At 42.7% G+C, this 23,079-nt stretch overlaps 1 protein-coding gene across 1 annotated transcript; it reads right to left on the reverse strand.

The window, feature by feature from the left end:
• Positions 1-2,523: 2,523 nt before the first annotated feature.
• On the reverse strand, positions 2,524-11,723 carry LOC112248042 (NACHT, LRR and PYD domains-containing protein 3-like). Its single transcript, XM_042315943.1, is given in 7 exon segments — positions 2,524-3,266; positions 4,378-4,415; positions 5,761-5,934; positions 6,328-6,501; positions 8,150-9,908; positions 9,911-9,991; positions 10,299-11,723. Coding segments are annotated over 7 exon segments (3,045 nt in total). The 5' UTR covers positions 10,576-11,723; the 3' UTR covers positions 2,524-2,724.
• Between the last annotated feature and the right edge of the window lie 11,356 nt (positions 11,724-23,079).

A 23,079-nucleotide genomic window follows, 5' to 3' on the forward strand; every position in this document is an offset into this window, starting at 1 on the left:
TATCACACCAGCATCATGGGGGACATAACGGTAGTCCAGACTCTGTTATATCACACCAGCATCATGGGGGACATAACGGTAGTCCAGACTCTGTTATATCACACCAGCATCATGGGGGAACATAACGGTAGTCCAGACTCTGTTATATCACACCAGCATCATGGGGGACATAACGGTAGTCCAGACTCTGTTATATCACACCAGCATCATGGGGAACATAACGGTAGTCCAGACTCTGTTATATCACACCAGCATCATGGGGAACATAACAGTAGTCCAGACTCTGTTATATCACACCAGCTGTCACGATCGCCGTAAGGATTGGACCAAGGTGCAGCGTGGTAGGCGTACATTTTCTTCTTTTTAAATGAACACCGAACAAAAAAACAACAAAATACTGAACGAAACGTGAAGCTACTGGTGTGCACACAGGCAACTGTCTGTAGACAAGATCCCACAAATCACAAAGGGGAAAATGGCTGCCTAAATATTATCTCCGATCAGAGACAACGATAAACAGCTGTCTCTGATTGGGAAGCATACCAGGCCAACGTAAATCATTAAATCACCTCGATGACCCACCCTAGTCACTATCACGCCCCAACCAACATAGAGAATAAACAGCTCTCTATGGTCAGGGCGTGACACCAGCATCATGGGGGACATAACGGTAGTCCAGACTCTGTTATATCACACCAGCATCATGGGGGACATAACGGTAGTCCAGACTCTGTTATATCACACCAGCATCATGGGGGAACATAACGGTAGTCCAGACTCTGTTATATCACACCAGCATCATGGGGGAACATAACGGTAGTCCAGACTCTGTTATATCACACCAGCATCATCCAGACTCTGTTATATCACACCAGGGGGACATAACGGTAGTCCAGACTCTGTTATATCACACCAGCATCATGGGGGAACATAACGGTAGTCCAGACTCTGTTATATCACACCAGCATCATGGGGAACATAACGGTAGTCCAGACTCTGTTATATCACACCAGCATCATGGGGGACATAACGGTAGTCCAGACTCTGTTATATCACACCAGCATCATGGGGGACATAACGGTAGTCCAGACTCTGTTATATCACACCAGCATCATGGGGGAACATAACAGTAGTCCAGACTCTGTTATATCACACCAGCATCATGGGGGACATAACGGTAGTCCAGACTCTGTTATATCACACCAGCATCATGGGGAACATAACGGTAGTCCAGACTCTGTTATATCACACCAGCATCATGGGGAACATAACGGTAGTCCAGACTCTGTTATATCACACCAGCATCATGGGGGACATAACGGTAGTCCAGACTCTGTTATATCACACCAGCATCATGGGGGAACATAACGGTAGTCCAGACTCTGTTATATCACACCAGCATCATGGGGAACATAACGGTAGTCCAGACTCTGTTATATCACACCAGCATCATGGGGGACATAACGGTAGTCCAGACTCTGTTATATCACACCAGCATCATGGGGGACATAACGGTAGTCCAGACTCTGTTATATCACACCAGCATCATGGGGGACATAACGGTAGTCCAGACTCTGTTATATCACACCAGCATCATGGGGGACATAACAGTAGTCCAGACTCTGTTATATCACACCAGCATCATGGGGGAACATAACGGTAGTCCAGACTCTGTTATATCACACCAGCATCATGGGGGACATAACGGTAGTCCAGACTCTGTTATATCACACCAGCATCATGGGGAACATAACGGTAGTCCAGACTCTGTTATATCACACCAGCATCATGGGGGAACATAACGGTAGTCCAGACTCTGTTATATCACACCAGCATCATGGGGGAACATAACGGTAGTCCAGACTCTGTTATATCACACCAGCATCATGGGGGAACATAACGGTAGTCCAGACTCTGTTATATCACACCAGCATCATGGGGGACATAACGGTAGTCCAGACTCTGTTATATCACACCAGCATCATGGGGGAACATAACGGTAGTCCAGACTCTGTTATATCACACCAGCATCATGGGGAACATAACGGTAGTCCAGACTCTGTTATATCACACCAGCATCATGGGGGACATAACGGTAGTCCAGACTCTGTTATATCACACCAGCATCATGGGGGACATAACGGTAGTCCAGACTCTGTTATATCACACCAGCATCATGGGGAACATAACGGTAGTCCAGACTCTGTTATATCACACCAGCATCATGGGGGACATAACGGTAGTCCAGACTCTGTTATATCACACCAGCATCATGGGGGACATAACGGTAGTCCAGACTCTGTTATATCACACCAGCATCATGGGGGACATAACGGTAGTCCAGACTCTGTTATATCACACCAGCATCATGGGCGAACATAACGGTAGTCCAGACTCTGCTGTTGTGAAATGATGTCTGAGGGAATAAACTGTTTTGTTGTTGTTTGAAGTGACCTCTTTGTTGTTGTAATGTCGTTAACAAACATGGCCGTTTCACCGTTACAGACTTTAACTGTCATTCTTCTTTTATGTGAAAAAACAACATTTAACAGTTTTTGAAAGCAACCAGTTTTATTTGTCGTCATCTGGCCGAATGTGTACCAGGAAAGGTCCATTCAGTGTTACTGACTTCAAACAGAATCAGGATTGCAATGTCAACCATTTGACTAAATAAACATTATTTACAAACACCAATCAATAACAACAAGAACCATCCTTTACTACCTAAAGGTTTTTGACCTCACATAGGGACAACGAGGAGTTTATTTCAACCCAAAACCCTGGATAGAGAGGCTCAGTGAAGGTGGAGGTGAATGTGTGTAGGTGAGTGAGTGTGTCAGAGGAGGACAGAGTGTAGAAGGACAGAGTGCCGCCCGGCCAGTCCAGATACACTCCTACTCTGTTGGACGAGGAGGAGGCAGGTAAGTCAGTTCTCTCCTTATTGTGCCTGGCAGTGTAACCGTAATCAGAGCAGCTCAGACTCCAGGACTTGTCATTGCATCCAAGCTTACTGTCATCAGCGTTTCCTGTCCTGCCGATTCCTCTGTACGTCATTCCTATGTCATCCCCTCCCCCACTCATCTCTGCCTCCCAGTAACAGCGCCCAGTCAGACCCTCTCTACACAGCACCTGTGGCCAGAACTCAAATCTCCCTGGGTGATCAGGATACGGCTGGTCCTCTTTCCCCCGTGTCACCTTCCTGTTCCCCTCTGACAGAGAGAGGTGTCTGCATGCTGTGTTCGGGTCCAGTGTGACATCACAGGCATCTGATAGGGTAAGATCAATATTAGAAATCATCATCATCATCAGAATGTTAATCACCAAGGCCTTTTATGAGGAGGACTCATTGATTAAAACATCTAATTAACAGACGGCGCTGGATGGAATGAAATGATGATTAATTGTTGAGTATATTGACTGTGTACTGTACTGACACAATAAAAAGTAGTTAAAAAGAGAGGGGCAGAGAGAGAGAGAGAGAGAGGCAGAGAGAGAGAGAGAGAGAGAGGCAGAGAGAGAGAGAGAGAGAGAGGCAGAGAGAGAGAGAGAGAGAGAGAGAGGCAGAGAGAGAGAGAGAGAGGCAGAGAGAGAGAGGGAGAGAGAGGCAGAGAGAGAGAGGGAGAGAGAGGGAGAGGCAGAGAGAGAGAGAGAGAGGCAGAGAGAGAGAGAGGCAGAGAGAGAGAGAGAGAGAGAGAGCAGAGAGAGAGAGAGAGAGAGAGAGAGGCAGAGAGAGAGAGAGAGGAGGCAGCAGAGAGAGAGAGAGAGGAGAGAGAGAGAGAGAGAGAGAGAGAGACAGAGAGGCAGAGAGAGAGAGAGAGAGAGAGAGAGAGAGAGAGAGAGAGACAGGCAGAGAGAGAGAGAGAGAGAGGGAGAGAGAGTACTTGTAAATAATGTGTTTTTTAGTATTTCATTTATCGTCTTTTTCATCTACAGTCTGTACTTTATATGATCATTTGTCTGCAAGCCTGTACAGAATATATCCCACTGGGCAAAAACTGGTTGAATCAACGTTGTTTCCATGTCATTTCCACAACAAAAAAAGTACATGTGAGGACGTTGAATCAACGTTGAATCAACGTTGAAAACTGACTGGATTTGGGAACTTTTAACCTAAATCCACTGACAGGGTGACAATTCTTTGTTGATTTCACGTGGAATTCAGGTTAATCGATAACTTAACCGAACGTCAATCAAAACTAGACGTTGAACTGATGTCTGTGCCCAGCGGGTCTGATTCTACTTCCTTAAGATGGCGGCTCATATTTCATCTGACCACGTAGGTCAAACAGTTGAGTAATTGGACTCTGAGGTTATGCTATTTCCTGTCTCATCACCAGTAACACATTTCACATTTACCTCACAGCAGTCAACACTTACATTTTTTCAGCAGCCAGTACTCTCCACGGTGGTCAACACTGCACAAGAAGCAGAACAGTGACACAGTAAAACACACACACACACACTCACACACACACACACACACAACTACACACTCACACAACCACACACAACTACACACTCACACAACCACACACTCACATAACCACACACTCACACAACCACACAACCACACACACACACACACACACACAACCACACACTCACATAACCACACACTCACATAACCACACACTCACACAACCACACACTCACACAACCACACACTCACACAACCACACACTCACATAACCACACACTCACATAACCACACACTCACACAACCACACACACATAACCACACACACATAACCACACACACACACACACACACACACACACACAACCACACACAACCACACACTCACATAACCACACACTCACACAACCACACACTTACACAACCACACACTCACACAACCACACACTCACACAACTACACACTCACACAACCACACACAACCACACACTCACATAACCACACACTCACACAACCACACACATAACCACACACACACAAACACACACACATTCACACAACCACACACTCACACAACCACACACTCACACAACCACACACTCACACAACCACACACTCACACAACCACACACTCACACAACCACACACTCACACAACCACACACTCACACAACCACACACTCACACAACCACACACTCACACAACCACACACTCACACACTCACACAACCACACACTCACACAACCACACACTCACACACACACACAACCACACAACCACACACTCACATAACCACACACACACACAACCAAACACACACACACACACACACAACCACACACTCACACACACACACACACACAACTACACACTCACACAATCACACAACTACACACTCACACAACCACACACCCACACAACCACACACTCACACAACCACACACACACACACACACAACTACACACTCACACAACCACACAACTACACACTCACACAACCACACACCCACACAACCACACACTCACACAACCACACAACCACACACTCACACAACCACACACAAATATTGTTTATTGGATATTAAATACAGGGGCTCAACTTTGGTTTTAGAAGTGGGGGACATATATTAATATTTTTCCAGTTGGATAAACACTCCAAACAGCCTACCTGACCACATGGAGGCATCCACATGGTCCTAAAGCACACCGTTGTATGTGGGGGTGGGGGGGGGGTGAATGTGGTGCCCCTGATTAAATAGTTATACCTAACCCAGGAAAACTGAACCAAAATTGTCCATGTCACACATGAATTGACACAAACTCCACAAACCCTCTCTACATACTTGAGTTTCTCCAGTCTACAGTGTGGATCCTCTAGTCCAGCAGATAGCTGCTTCACTCCTGAGTCTCCTAGGATATTGTAGCTCAGGTCCAGCTCTCTCAGGTAGGAGGGGTTGGACCTCAGAGCTGAGGCCAGAGAAGCACAGCCTTTCTTTGTGATCAGACAGCGTGACAACCTGCAGAGTTATCACATATTTACACCCACTAGTGGTGAAAAGGAAATGGCAGGTGTGTCTTCCTCAAACTCAACAGACGTTTGCATTTAAAAAATGACCTGATTAAAATAATATTACAATCACATCATTATATAACTAAAAACATTTGACTTCAGGAAGTAAAGCATCTTGAAAATAAATAATATCAATAGATTGTGTAATTCTTCCTCTTCCAAACATGAATCTGCAGTTAGATAACTATGACATAAAATTCAGCTGATTACTCTGATATTATTTATTTAACTAGGCAAGTCAGTTAAGAACAAATTCTTATTTACAATGACAGCTTACTAATTGTTCTCTATAAATACCTATAGAACTATCCCCTTTAGTGAACTAATACAGACTACTGACCTCAGTGTCTCCAGTTTACAGTGTGGATTCTCCAGTCCAGCAGAGAGCAGCTTCACTCCTGAATCCTGCAGGTTGTTGTCACTCAGGTCCAGGTCTCTCAGGTTTGAGGAGGTTGAGCTGAAAGCTGAGGCCAAGGCTTCACAGCATTTCTCAGTGAGGTTACACCCATTAAGCCTTTGAAAAGTAAAACACAATGGAAATTAATTTACTGTGTACAGTACATGTAGCAGAATATTTGAGAATCAACCATGAATAAGTAATATGCTAATGTATATTCTAACTGACACACCGACTCATTCAAGGATTTTTCTTTATTTTTACTATTTTCTACGTTGTAGAATAATAGTGATGACATTAAAACTATGAAATAACACATATGGAATCATGTAGTAAGCAAAATAGTGTTAAAAAAAATAAAAATATATTTTATATTTCAGATTCTTCAAAGTAGCCACCCTTTGCCGTGATGACAGCTTTGCACACTCTTGGCATTCTCTCAACCAGCTTCATGAGGTAGTCACCTGGAATGCATTTCAATTAACAGGTGTGCCTTGTTAAAAGCTCATTTGTGGAATTTCTTTCCTTCTTAATGCGTTTGAGCCAATCAGTTGTGTTGTGACAAGGTAGGGGTGGTATACAGGAGACGGCCCTATTTGGTAAAAGACCAAGTCCATATTATGGCATATTTATAGCTCAAATAAGCAAAGTCAAATGACAGTCCATCATTACTTTAAGACATGAAGGTCAGTCAATCACAATGTCAAGAACTTTGAATGTTTCTTCAAGTGCAGTCGCAAAAACCATCAAGCTCTATGATGAAACTGGCTCTCATGAGGACCGCCACAGGAATGGAAGACCCAGAGTTCCCTCTGCTGCAGAGGATAAGTTCATTAGAGTTACCTGCACCTCCGATTGCAGCCCAACTAAATGCTTCACAGAGCTCAATTAACAGACACAGCTCAACATCAACTGCTCAGAGGAGACCACTACTAAAGGAACCACTACTAAAGGACACCAATAATAAGAAGAGACTTGCTTGGGCCAGAAACACGAGCAATGGACATTAGACAAGGTGGAAATCTGTGTTTTGGTCTGATGAGTCCAATTTTGAGATTTTTTTCCAACTGACGTGTCTTTGTGAGACGCAGAGTAGGTGAACGGATGATCTTCGCAATGGAGGAGCAGGTGTGATGGTATTTTGCTGGTGACGCTGTCTGTGATTTATTTACGATTCAAGGCACACTTAACCAGCATGGCTACCACAGCATTCTGCAGCGAAACGGCATCCCATCTGGTTTGCACATAGCGGGACTATCATTTGTTTCTCAACAGGACAATGAACCAAAACACACCTCCAGGCTGTGTAAGGCCTATTTGACCAAGGAGAGTGATGAAGTTGCCCATCAGATGACCTGGTCTCCACAATCACCCGACCTCAACTCAATTGAGATGGTTTGGGATGAGATGGACCGCAGAGAGAAGGAAAGCAGCCAAAAAGTGCTCAGCATATGTGGGTACTCCTTCAAGACTGTTGGGAAAAGCATTCCTTATGAAGCTGGTTGAGAGAATGCCAAGAGTGTGCAAAGTTGTCATCAAGGCAAAGGGTGGCTACTTTGAAAAATATAAAATATATTTTGATTTGTTTAACACTTTTTTTGGTTACTACATGATTCCATGTTTTATTTCATAGTTTTTATGTCTTTACTATTATTATACAATGTAGAAAAAAATATTTTTAAAAATAAAGAAAAAGCCTTTAATGAGTAGGTGTGTCCAAACTATTGACCCGTACTGTATATATAATTTTTTAACGTGTATTTACAGAACAGTTCTGGAGGCTTTGACCACTGGCAGCAGCCTCAGAAGACCTTCCTCTGATCTGGAGTATTTCTTCAGGTCAAACACATCCAGCTCCTCTTCTGAAGTCAGCAACACAAAGACCAGAGCTGACCACTGTGCAGGTGATAGTTTGGTTTTGGACAGATTTCCTGAATGCAGGTATTTTTGGATCTCCTCCACTAGAGAATGGTCATTCAGTTCATTCAGACAGTGGAACAGATTGATGCACCTCTCTGAAGATGGAGTGTTCCTGATCTTCTTCTTGATGTACTTGACTGTTTCCTCACGGCCCCGTGAGCTGCTTCTGGTCTGTGTCAGTAGGCCGTGTAAGTGCTTCTGATTGGACTCCAGTGAGAGGCCCAGAAGGAAGCGGAGGAACAGGTCCAGGTGTCCATTCTCACTCTGTAAGGCTTTATCCACTGCAATCGTGTGGAAGGTGATGGCAGGATTCAACTTCACTAGACATTTTCTGATGAAGGATCGGTCTTCGGTCATCGGGTTGACATGGCTGTTGTTGAAGGAGAGGAAAACGTATAACGCAGCAAGAAACTCCTGAACGCTCAGATGCACAAAGCAGTACACCTTGTCCTGGAACGGCCCATAGTCCTGTCTAAAGAGCTGTGTACACACTCCTGAGTTCACTGAGGCTTCGGTGACATCAATGCCATACTTTTTCAGGTCTGCCTCATAGAAAATCAGGTTGCCATTTTCCAGCTGGTTAAAAGCAAGTTTCCCCAGTGCCAGGAAGCTCTCTTTATCCCTGCGTGGATCTCGCTCACCTTTCTTGTGATATTTATCATTCATCTGTTTGGTCTGAAATATCAGTAACCCAATAAATAATTGAGTCAGAGTCTTGGGCATCTCTTCATTCTTATCTGAACTCAACACATGCTCCAGAACTGAAGCTAAGATCCAACAGAAGACTGGAATGTGGCACATGATGTGGAGGCTCCTTGATGTCTTTACGTGTGAGATGATTCTGTTGGCCAGGTCCTCATCACTGAATGTCTTCCTGAAGTACTCCTCCTTCTGTGGGTCATCGAACCCTCGTACCTCTGTCACCTGGTCAACACACTCAGGAGGGATGTGATTGGTTGCTGCAGGTCTGGAGGTTATCCAGAGAAGAGCAGAGGGAAGCAGATTTCCCTTGATGAGGTTTGTCAGCAGCACGTCCACTGAGGTTGGCTCCGTGACATCACACCAGCTCTTACCGGTCTCGTAGTCGAGGGTCAGTCGGCACTCATCCAGACCATCAAGGACAAATACAACTTTGTACTTGCTCTCATTGTGGTTTCCTGGTTTTTGCAATTTTGTTAAAATGTGATTCAAAAAGTCCCTCTCAATCACTCCAGTCTCTAAGACACATGCATGTAGAAGTTCTACAAAACTGTACTTTTCCCCCCTCACCAAATTCAGCTCCCGAAAAGGGAGTGAAATTATGAATTGGACATCCTGATTGGCTTTCCCTTCAGCCCAGTCCAGAATGAACTTCTGCACAGAGACTGTTTTTCCAATGCCAGCGACTCCCTTTGTCAACACAGTTCTGATAGGTTTGTCTTGTCCAGTTAAGGGTTTGAAGATGTCATTGCAGAGGATTTTAGCCTCTGGTCTTGCTGGATTCTTGGACGTGATCTCGATCTGTCTCACCTCATGTTCCTGATTGACCTCTCCACTTCCACCCTCTGTGATGTAGAGCTCTGTGTAGATCTCATTGAGAAGTTGTTTATGGCCCTGCTTTGGTACCCCGTTAAAACATGCTGAAACTTCCTTTTTACTTCCAGTTTATATTCATGTTGGAACTTCTCACCATCTTCCTCTGAAGGACCTGACGATGGACAATGGTTATAGAATAGTTAGCAAGCATGTGTTGTTCTCTAGACGCTCAACAGTACACAATAAACAAATATACACATTTTTTATTTTACAATATATCTGGTTATTGGAGAAAAAAAATCTAAGCACATGAAATTAATGCACATTTCAAAGAAAAATTATCATTTTACCAGTTTGTCACAAACATACAAAGACTGTATAACTTATTTGAGAAAATATATAGAATTTCAACAAAACAATAGAATATATATATATATATATTTGCTCAAAACCTTATAGACACAAGAATTCTGAATTACCTATTGGACAGTCTCTGTTTAGCTTCTCAGCGAGATCGTTGCGGCTAATCTTCTTCAGGATGTCCAGTGTGATCTTCACAGCCACATTCTCCCTGTATTTCTGCACCATCTGATCCACTATGTCCAGTCTGTTAGATGTCTCCAGCTGGCCCTTTGGAATGGGAAGGAAGCCATCCAGCTGGTTTTCTGTAGTTAGATGCCACTTAAATCTCTTCAGCTCGTCAGAGCCGAGATCATCCAGAACGGCCAGGAGACGCTCTTTCACAGATATGGCCATTGTAGGTCAGTGGAGACTGTTAAACAGCAGATGGGGCCATTATAGAGACTGTTAAACAGCAGATGGGGCCACTATAGGTCAGTGGAGACTGTTAAACAGCAGATGGGGCCTTTATAGGTCAGTGGAGACTGTTAAACAGCAGATGGAGCCATTGTAGGTCAGTGGAGACTGTTAAACAGCAGATGGGGTCATTGTAGGTCAGTGGAGACTGTAAAACAACAGATGGGGTCATTGTAGGTCAGTGGAGACTGTAAAACAACAGATGGGGTCATTGTAGGTCAGTGGAGACTGTTAAACAGATGGGGTCATTGTAGGTCAGTGGAGACTGTTAAACAGATGGGGCCATTGTAGGTCAGTGGAGACTGTAAAACAACAGATGGTGTCATTGTAGGTCAGTGGAGACTGTTAAACAGATGGGGCCATTGTAGGTCAGTGGAGACTGTAAAACAACAGATGGGGCCATTGTAGGTCAGTGGAGACTGTTAAACAACAAAGCATGTAGCGTCATAATCTACAAGCACCGACATCTGCACTATTGTGAGAAATACATGTACATCATGATTTGCTACTACTTACATTACTACCATTTTCTACATAATATTCAGTAAAATATTTAGATGCCATTGGTGCTCAACCCCAGTAGAAAATAGGCGCTTAGGACAAAACAGTTAAAGCTCTGGCGCCCTCTGGTGGCATTTTCTAAGCAACACATATATTGTAAACTACCTTCATTAGATACATTTTGATTTCAAAACTAGAAGTCCTTGCAAACACATAAGAACCCGTGGGATTCTGGTACGACAACGTAACTAAGACAGAGCAACAGCAGTCAAAGAAAAGACATACAAAATATGTCAGTTTTTTTGTATTTTTGGTTTTGGTTCCTGAATTGTCCTCATGCTGGGGAATAAGAGATTTGCAAATTAAATAAATAGAACATTTTTTAAAAATCATAATAAATTGTCATATCTTTTATCCAATGGTGGCGCTCTAAACATGCACAATTTCCAATAGAACAAAGCCGTTTTAACCCCTGTAGGTCTAATTTGGCCTTTACCTCTAAAGCCCATAGAAAAGCATTGAATAACACGTTTATAAATGGCAAAACAGACAGTCAGAAAATAAATCCTAAGGAACAAGGTTTTGAAGTGTCTGTCCTATATCTGAGAGACACAGTATAGAAAACCAGGAAAAATAATAATAATTTAGACCCATGTTTGGTCACGTTATTTTTGCCACAATTTACCCCCTATGCACATTTTGCCATTTTTACAGCCTGGTACTGGGTTACTTTAAGACAACTCCCTGAAGCTTGGTGAAGAAGCTGGATGCAGCTCATTGGTGGTGGATGAGGTGAGTTTCCCACTACTATGTAAAGCACTTTGAGTACCTCACCTCAGGTGGTAGAAGAGTGCTATATAAATCCAATCAATTATTAATTCACATCTCTCTACTTCTACTTTGTCCTTTTCCAGATATGAAAGGAGACATCCCTCAGTTATTATTATAACAGTACAGTTTTATTGTGTCCCCAGACAAACACACCCGATTAAACTTGTCAACTACCTAAATCAGGTACCAGGCTGTAAAAATGGCTAAATGTGCATAGGGGGTCAATTGTGGCAAAAATAACATATGTTTGTCCGGGTCTACAACAACAACAATGTGTTATGCCTCAGCCACAACGTCAATCTATTATCAATATGTCCCCTCCTAGTTATAGAGTTTATCTTGTCAGCTCAACAACAACAAAAATGTTTATGTCGTGATCACGAGATAAATAAGTTGGGATCTTAACATGATGTCCTCTCTGGACTTTTGTATCTTCCTGATGACCAGCGCTCTGTATATTCTGACGGATGAGGTCTGAGATGGAACGCTCTGTATATTCTGACGGATGAGGCCTGAGATGGAACGTGAAGCTAACTGAACCTGACTAGCGCTCTGTATAGCGGATGAGGCCTGAGATGGAACGTGAAGCTAACTGAACCTGACCAGCGCTCTGTATATTCTGATGGATGAGGCCTGAGATGGAACGTGAAGCTAACTGAACCTGACTAGCGCCCTGTATATTCTGACGGATGAGGCCTGAGATGGAACGTGAAGCTAACTGAACCTGACTAGCGCTCTGTATATTCTGACGGATGAGGCCTGAGATGGAACGTGAAGCTAACTGAACCTGACCAGCGCTCTGTATATTCTGATGGATGAGGCCTGAGATGGAACGTGAAGCTAACTGAACCTGACCAGCGCTCTGTATATTCTGATGGATGAGGCCTGAGATGGAACGTGAAGCTAACTGAACCTGATTAGCGCTCTGTATATTCTGATGGATGAGGCCTGAGATGGAACGTGAAGCTAACTGAACCTGACTAGCGCCCTGTATATTCTGACGGATGAGGCCTGAGATGGAACGTGAAGCTAACTGAACCTGATTAGCGCTCTGTATATTCTGACGGATGAGGCCTGAGATGGAACGTGAAGCTAACTGAACCTGACTAGCGCTCTGTATATTCTGACGGATGAGGCCTGAGATGGAACGTGAAGCTAACTTGACCAGCGCTCTGTATATTCTGATGGATGAGGCCTGAGATGGAACGTGAAGCTAACTGAACCTGACTAGCGCTCTGTATATTCTGACGGATGAGGCCTGAGATGGAACGTGAAGCTAACTGAACCTGATTAGCGCTCTGTATATTCTGACGGATGAGGCCTGAGATGGACCGTGAAGCTAACTGAACCTGACTAGCGCTCTGTATATTCTGACGGATGAGGCCTGAGATGGAACGTGAAGCTAACTGAACCTGACCAGCGCTCTGTATATTCTGATGGATGAGGCCTGAGATGGAACGTGAAGCTAACTGAACCTGACCAGCGCCCTGTATATTCTGACGGATGAGGCCTGAGATGGAACGTGAAGCTAACTGAACCTGACCAGCGCTCTGTATATTCTGACGGATGAGGCCTGAGATGGAACGTGAAGCTAACTGAACCTGACCAGCGCTCTGTATATTCTGATGGATGAGGCCTGAGATGGAGAAGCTAACTGAACCTGATTAGCGCTCTGTATATTCTGATGGATGAGGCCTGAGATGGAACGTGAAGCTAATTGAAGATAGCTAACTTTAGAAAACCAGTATATCTAGCTTACATCATAGTATACCCATCAGGCAGGCATCAACAGTCTAGTCGGAAGGCTACTACATGGGTAGTATTCATTAGTTTACACCGCAGCCAACCGTTTTAAAACGTTGCATAAACAGTTTACTCCAAATGCTGTACAACGTGACCGAAACGGTTTCCGTTGCCAAATGTTTTGCTACGGTGGGCACTAATGAATACACACAACCTGTTTTGAGGAAGTATAAGTTGTTGTTAGACAATAAATATTGTGGAAAGTCTCTCTTTCAAACAAAATACCTGCTTGCATGAAAATCATTAACAGTAGATTCTAAAAATCAAATGTTTGTTTCTTGTTGCCTGTGTTGAGCAGACACGCCTATAGGCCTATGATACAGTAAGAGATCACCGTGGGGAAGACAGATGTTGAGCAGACAAGCCTATAGGCCTATGATACAGTAAGAGATCACCGTGGGGAACACAGATGTTGAGCAGACAAGCCTATAGGCCTATGATACAGTAAGAGATCACCGTGGGGAACACAGATGTTGAGCAGACAAGCCTATAGGCCTATGATACAGTAAGAGATCACCGTGGGGGAAGACAGACAGATGTTGAGCAGACAAGCCTATAGGCCTATGATACAGTAAGAGATCACCGTGGGAAGACAGATGTTGAGCAGACAAGCCTATAGGCCTATGATACAGTAAGAGATCACCGTGGGGAAGACAGATCACCTATAGGCCTATGATAGACAGATGTTGAGCAGACAAGCCTATAGGCCTATGATACAGTAAGAGATCACCGTGGGGAAGACAGATGCCAATAGGCCTATGACAGCAGACAAGCCTATAGGCCTATGATACAGTAAGAGATCACCGTGGGGAAGACAGATGTTGAGCAGACAAGCCTATAGGCCTATGATACAGTAAGAGATCACCGTGGGGAATACAGATGTTGAGCAGACAAGCCTATAGGCCTATGATACAGTAAGAGATCACCGTGGGGAATACAGATGTTGAGCAGATCATCAACAAGCCTATAGGCCTATGATACAAGTAAGAGATACACAACACAGATGTTGAGCAGGCCATAGGCCTATGATACAGTAAGAGATCACCGTGGGGAACACAGATGTTGATAGACAAGCCTATAGGCCTATGATACAGTAAGAGATCACCGTGGGAAACACACAGATGGGCATAACACCCACACATCTAATTTACAAAATCAACTACAGTACCAGTCTAAAGTTTGGACACACCTACTCATTCATAACAAGGGTTGTCATCATAACAATATTATTTTAATATTCATCAACCATAACAATTTTACACAATCAACTGTCAACAATATCATCAACTATTGAATACACATAACAATATCATCAACTATATGAATGTTGTTCTATAGAATTCAACAATATTTCAACTTTGAATACACACAACTACAACTATATAACAATAAAATAATATCATCAACTATATAACAATATCATCAATCAATAAACTAATAACAAATAACTATTTTAAAAAATCATCAAATATAAAATATATTTTGATTCGTTTAACACCTTTGGTTATAACATATCATACTGTTATTTCATAGTTCTGATTTCTTCAACAATATTATTCTACAATATGAAAATAACAATTATCTAATAACAATAATCAACAATAAAAATAGCAATAACAATATACAACTATATGAATACACATAACAATATCATCAACTATATAACAATATCATCAACTATATGAATACACATAACAATATCATCAACTATATGAATACACATAACAATATCATCAACTATATGAATATCACACTGAATACACATAACAATATCATCAACTATATGAATACACATAACAATATCATCAACTGAATATAAATACACATAACAATATCATCAACTATATGAATACACACAACAATATCATCAACTATATAACAATATTATCAACTATATGAATACACACAACAATATCATCAACTATATAACAATATCATCAACTATATGAATACACACAACAATATCATCAACTATATGAATAGAGGGGGTGGCAAGGAATAAGTTTGGCCCAATTATTTCTAAAACTTGGAATAAATAATTCACTAAACATCAAAACCAAAACTAAATCTTAAAATAAATAATGTAGAAATTGAGCAAGGTGAGGTGACTAAACTGCTTGGAGTAACCCTGGATTGTAAACAGTCATGGTCAGAACATATTGATACAACAGAAGATAAGATGGGGAGAGAAGTCTGTCCATAATAAAGCGCTGCTCTGCTTTCTTAACAACACTGTCAACAAGGCAGGTCCTACAGGCTCTAGTTTCTACCTTCTTAACAACACTGTCAACAAGGCAGGTCCTACAGGCTCTAGTTTCTACCTTCTTAACAACACTATCAACAAGGCAGGTCCTACAGGCTCTAGTTTCTACCTTCTTAACAACACTATCAACAAGGCAGGTCCTACAGGCTCTAGTTTCTACCTTCTTAACAACACTATCAACAAGGCAGGTCCTACAGGCCCTAGTTTCTACCTTCTTAACAACACTATCAACAAGGCAGGTCCTACAGGCTCTAGTTTCTACCTTCTTAACAACACTATCAACAAGGCAGGTCCTACAGGCTCTAGTTTCTACCTTCTTAACAACACTATCAACAAGGCAGGTCCTACAGGCTCTAGTTTCTACCTTCTTAACAACACTATCAACAAGGCAGGTCCTACAGGCCCTAGTTTCTACCTTCTTAACAACACTATCAACAGGGCAAGTCCTACAGGCCCTAGTTTCTACCTTCTTAACAACACTATCAACAAGGCAGGTCCTACAGGCCTTAGTTTTGTCGCACCTGGACTACTGTTCAGTCGTGTGGTCAGGTGCCGCAAAAAGTACCTAGGAAAATTGCAATTGGTTCAGAACAGGGAAGCAAGGCTGGCCCTTGGATGTACACAGAGAGCTAACATTAATAATATGCATGTCAATCTCTCCTGTCTCAAAGTGGAGGAGAGATTGACTTCATCAATACTTGTATTTATGAGAGGTGTTGACATGTTGAAAGCACCGAGCTGTCTGTTTGAACTACTGGCACACAGCTCAGACATCCACGCATACCCCACAAGACATGCCACAACAGGTCTCTTCACAGCGATGGGAGGCACACAGTACTACATGGAACTCTATTCCACAGTACTACATATAGTCAGGGGTACATGGAACTCTATTCCACAGTTCTAAATAGAGCCATGACTACATGGAACTCTATTCCACAGTACTACATATAGTCAGGGGTACATGGAACTCTATTCCACAGTACTAAATAGAGCCATGACTACATGGAACTCTATTCCACAGTACTAAATAGAGCCATGACTACATGGAACTCTATTCCACAGTACTAAATAGAGCCATGACTACATGGAACTCTATTCCACAGTACCACATAGAGCCATGACTACATGGAACTCTATTCCACAGTACTACATAGAGCCATGACTACATGGAACTCTATTATAGAGCCATGACTACATGGAACTCTATTCCACATCAGGTAACTGATGCAGCAGTAGAATCAGATTTAAAAACAGATAAAAATACACCTTATGGAACAGCAGGGACTGTGAAGCAACAGGAAATATAGGCACAGACACATGATAACATAAACACTCTATACATACACATGGATTTAGTACTGTAGATATGGTAGTGGTGGACTAGAGGCCTGAGGGCACACAGTTTATTGTGATATCTGTGAATATATTGTAATGTTTTTAAAGTTGTATAAACTGCCTTAATATTGCTGGACCCAGGAAGAGTAGCTCTGCCTTGGCAGGAACTAATGGGGATCCATAATAAACCCCAGGAAGAGTAGCTGCTGCCTTGGCAGGAACTAATGGGGATCCATAATAAACCCCAGGAAGAGTAGCTGCTGCCTTGGCAGGAACTAATGGGGATCCATAATAAACCCCAGGAAGGGTAGCTGCTGCCTTGGCAGGAACTAATGGGGATCCATAATAAACCCCAGGAAGAGTAGCTGCTGCCTTGGCAGGAACTAATGGGGATCCATAATAAACCCCAGGAAGGGTAGCTGCTGCCTTGGCAGGAACTAATGGGGATCCATAATAAACCCCAGGAAGAGTAGCTGTTGCCTTGGCAGGAACTAATGGGGATCCATAATAAACCCCAGGAAGAGTAGCTGCTGCCTTTGCAGGAACTAATGGGGATCCATAATAAACCCCAGGAAGAGTAACTGCTGCCTTGGCAGGAACTAATGGGGATCCACAATAAACCCCAGGAAGAGTAGCTGCTGCCTTGGCAGGAACTAATATCATCCATAATAAACCCCAGGAAGAGTAGCTGCTGCCTTGGCAGGAACTAATGGGGATCCATAATAAACCCCAGGAAGAGTAGCTGCTGCCTTGGCAGGAACTAATGGGGATCCACTAATAAACCCAAGGAACAGTAGCTGCTGCCTTGGCAGGAACTAATGGGGATCCATAATAAACCTCAAGGAAGAATAGCTGCTGCCTTGGCAGGAACTAATGGGGATCCATAATAAACCCCAGGAAGAGTAGCTGCTGCCTTGGCAGGAACTAATGGGGATCCATAATAAACCCAAGGAAGAGTAGCTGCTGCCTTGGCAGGAACTAATGGGGATCCATAATAAACCAAGGAAGAGTAGCTGCTGCCTTGGCAGGAACTAATGGGGATCCATAATAAACCCCAGGAAGAGTAGCTGCTGCCTTGGCAGGAACTAATGGGGATCCATAATAAACCCCAGGAAGAGTAGCTGCTGCCTTGGCAGGAACTAATGGGGATCCATAATAAACCATCAGGAAGAGTAGCTGCTGCCTTGGCAGGAACTAATGGGGATCCATAATAAACCCAAGGAAGAGTAGCTGCTGCCTTGGCAGGAACTAATGGGGATCCAAAATAAATACAAATATCATCAACTAATGAATACACATAACAATATCATCAACTATATAACAATATCATCAACTATATGAATACACATAACAATATCATCAACTATATGAATACACATAACAATATCATCAACTATATAACAATATCATCAACTATATGAAAACACATAACAATATCATCAACTATATAACAATATCATCAACTATATAACAATGTCATCAACTATATGAATACACATAACAATATCATCAACTATATAACAATATCATCAACTATATGAATACACATAACAATATATCAACTATATTAACAATCAACAATATCATCAACTATATGAATACACATAACAATATCATCAACTATATGAATACACATAACAATATCATCAACTATCTGAATACAAAATCGTCACCAACGAATACATAACAATATCATCAACTATCTTACCTCTTACCTGTTACCTCTCAACAGAAACTGGAAGTCTGGAATGATCATTGGGTCGTAGAATTTTACTTTTGTTTACATATCAGGTTCTACCTGTTTCTCTCCCTCCCTCTCCCTCTCTCTTTATGACTCTCTCTTTCAAACACACACACACACACACACACACACACACACAGCCAACCAATGGAACAAATAATACCTTCAGTAAATAAAACAGACACATACAGAAACATGTCATTGACTCAAAAGTTCCAAGAAATATTCTATTTTACTACCAACTGATATTGTATTCTAATGACATCATCGTGATTTATCAATGACACTTTCATTTGAGGCATTAGAATGTATGTAAGAGACATGATTGTGTAAAATCATCTTAAATTTCTATAATTTCTATAAATCTATGTCAATGTAGACCAGCATAAAGTACAACAACAGATCTATGTCAATGTAGACCAGCATAAAGTACAAGAACAGATCTATGTCAATGTAGACCAGCATAAAGTACAACAACAGATCTATGTCAATGTAGACCAGCATAAAGTACAAGAACAGATCTATGTCAATGTAGACCAGCATAAAGTACAACAACAGATCTATGTCAATGTAGACCAGCATAAAGTACAAGAACAGATCTATGTCAATGTAGACCAGCATAAAGTACAAGAACAGATCTATGTCAATGTAGACCAGCATAAAGTACAAGAACAGATCTATGTCAATGTAGACCAGCATAAAGTACAAGAACAGATCTATGTCAATGTAGACCAGCATAAAGTACAACAACAGATCTATGTCAATGTAGACCAGCATAAAGTACAACAACAGATCTATGTCAATGTAGACCAGCATAAAGTACAACAACAGATCTATGTCAATGTAGACCAGCATAAAGTACAACAACAGATCTATGTCAATGTAGACCAGCATAAAGTACAACAACAGATCTATGTCAATGTAGACCAGCATAAAGTACAACAACAGATCTATGTCAATGTAGACCAGCATAAAGTACAACAACAGATCTATGTCAATGTAGACCAGCATAAAGTATGTATCGCAGAGACCTTGCTTCCCTTCCTTGAGTACAACAACAAATCCACGATAGAGGTGTCTTATGTACTCATGCCATAGTGTGCTAGTCATTACAAATCAGGAAGGATGGACATGGTAAAGACAACTTGTCGAATATTTTTTTCTTTGCAGTTCGGCCGTGGAAGTTTATTATGTGGTTTACATTTCTGAGTATGTTGTTTAAATGTATTAAATCTTTAAAAATATGCTATTAAATATTTATGGTAAGTACTTTGGTGACAGCATCATGTTATGGGTATGCTTGTCATCGGCAGGGTCTGGGGAGTTTTTCAGGATCAAAATCAATATAAAAAGGAGCAAAGCCCATGTAAAAAGTTAGATGAAAACCTGCCTCAGTCTTCTGAAAACCTAAGCCTGGGATAGTTTTATTTTTCAGCGAGTAAATGACACAACGTTTAATGCCAAAGACGCACCAGAATGGGTTTTCAAGAGGGGCTGAGTGGTCTAGTCTGAGTTGGGACTTAAAATTTGCCTGAAAATCAGAGACCAGGTTTGAATATTGCTGTCCATCTATGACTCCCAAACAAAAGTAAAGAACTTGAGCAATTTTGACAAAAACAATGTATATATGTGGCCCTAAGAGTTCTGCAGTTGGTAGAATCGAATTACAGCTGTAATGGCTGCCAATGATGATGTCTCCCATCATGCTTGGGAATACTTGGGAGCAGATTTCCAACATTAAAATCCCCTTTCCTGGTGTTTTATGGCCAACAATAAAAACAAAAACAATATTTTTTGTTTGTTTTTGCTGTCATAGAGCCAAACAACGGTAATGTTCATGAGTCTCCCCTTTCAATATTGGTGACGTTTGTTTGCAGCTCACATAGTTCGGGTTTTACAGACAATTGTCTTGTCCGGGTCCTCTCATGTGTAGAAAAATATCGCCTTCACAAGTCCCATGTTATGGAATAGGCTCACAACTTTATATCGGTGGGAAAGAGGAGATTGAGCTATTCAATATTCAAAATGACAGTACAGGGCTTGTTGCAGAGGTAAATACAACAAGGAACTCTGAAATCTCCCACTTACGAATTTAGTGCTTTCAAGACAACTGGGAAATTTGAGAGAAAATAAAACCAGCTCAAACGGGAGAAAAAATTATTTAGAACGGCCATCTAACTCGGAATTCCAACTCGGGAACTCTGTCCTCTTTCTAGAGCTCCGACCTGAAGATCACTGATGTCATGAAGATCCCAGTCGTCTTGAAAGCACTATGTGCACTGTGCCATTGGTCCGCCACGTCTTCATTTATCGTCTTGCAGGAACGATATACATAAGAGGAGAAATCTAAAGTCGTGATGTAATCAGATCTCATGTCTGATTCCCAGTTCGTCCACTAGATTGCCGTAGAAGATCAAATAATGTGAATTGGCAATTTGAAACCAGATAGGGTCTAGATTGATCTGGTTTGGAAAGTACCTCACTTGTCCGAAAATGTCTGAATGGATTTTCAAGCCTGACATCTTAAAAATGATTTTGAAATAGCACACAGACCAGCGAGGAAACGTCAAACTGATTTTCCCTACAGGAAACAAGTGACATAGAATAACAGCACATAAGGAGGATGCGTTCAAGGTAATGTCGTATTAATTGTGGAAGGAAAATGAATGCATTGCATTACGATGACCACCATGCGATGACCACCATGCGATGACCACCAAGGTGTACCCTTTCCATGCATACAACACCATGCGATGACCACCCTGCGATGACCACCATGCGATGACAACCAAGGTGTACCCCTTCCATGCATACAACACCATGCGATGACCACCATGCGATGACCACCCTGCGATGACCACCCTGCGATGACCACCAAGGTGTACCCTTTCCATGCATACAACACCATGTGATGACCACCATGCGATGACCACCATGCGATGACCACCAAGGTGTACCCTTTCCATGCATAACACACCATGCGATGACCACCCTGCGATGACCACCATGCGATAACAACCAAGGTGTACCCTTTCCATGCATACAACACCATACAACACCACGATGACCAACATGCGATGACCACCCTGCGATGACCACCATGCGATGACCAACATGCGATGACCACCATGCGATGACCACCATGCGATGACCACTTTCCTGCGATGACCACCATGCGATGACCACCCTGCGATGACCACCATGCGATGACCACCAAGGTGTACCCTTTCCATGCATACAACACCATGCGATGACCACCCCTGCGATGACCACCCCGATGACCACCATGCGATGACCACCAAGGTGTACCCTTTCCATGCATACAACACCATGCGATGACCACCCTGCGATGACCACCATGCGATGACCACCATGCGATGACCACCATGCGATGACCTTTCCATGCATAACACACCAAGGTGTACCTTTCCATGCATGACAACACCATGCGATGACCACCCTGCGATGACCACCATGCGATGACCACCAAGGTGTACCCTTTCCATGCATACAACACCACACCACCCTGCGATGACCACCATGCGATGACCACCATGCGATGACCACCAGGTGTACCCTTTCCATGCATACAACACCATGCGATGACCACCCTGCGATGACCACCATGCGATGACACCAAGGTGTACCCTTTCCATGCATACAACACCATGCGATGACCACACTGCGATGACCACCATGCGATGACCACCCTGCGATGACCACCATGCGATGACCACCATGCGATGACCACCCTGCGATGACCACCACGGTGTACCCTTTCCATGCATACAACACCATGCGATGACCACCATGTGATGACCACCATGCGATGACCACCCTGCGATGACCACCATGCGATGACCACCAAGGTGTACCCTTTCCATGCATACAACACCATGCGATGACCACCATGTGATGACCACCATGCGATGACCACCATGTGATGACCACCATGCGATGACCACCC

Source organism: Oncorhynchus tshawytscha, unplaced genomic scaffold, assembly GCF_018296145.1.
Source record: "Oncorhynchus tshawytscha isolate Ot180627B unplaced genomic scaffold, Otsh_v2.0 Un_contig_2391_pilon_pilon, whole genome shotgun sequence".
Classification (NCBI taxonomy): domain Eukaryota; kingdom Metazoa; phylum Chordata; class Actinopteri; order Salmoniformes; family Salmonidae; genus Oncorhynchus; species Oncorhynchus tshawytscha.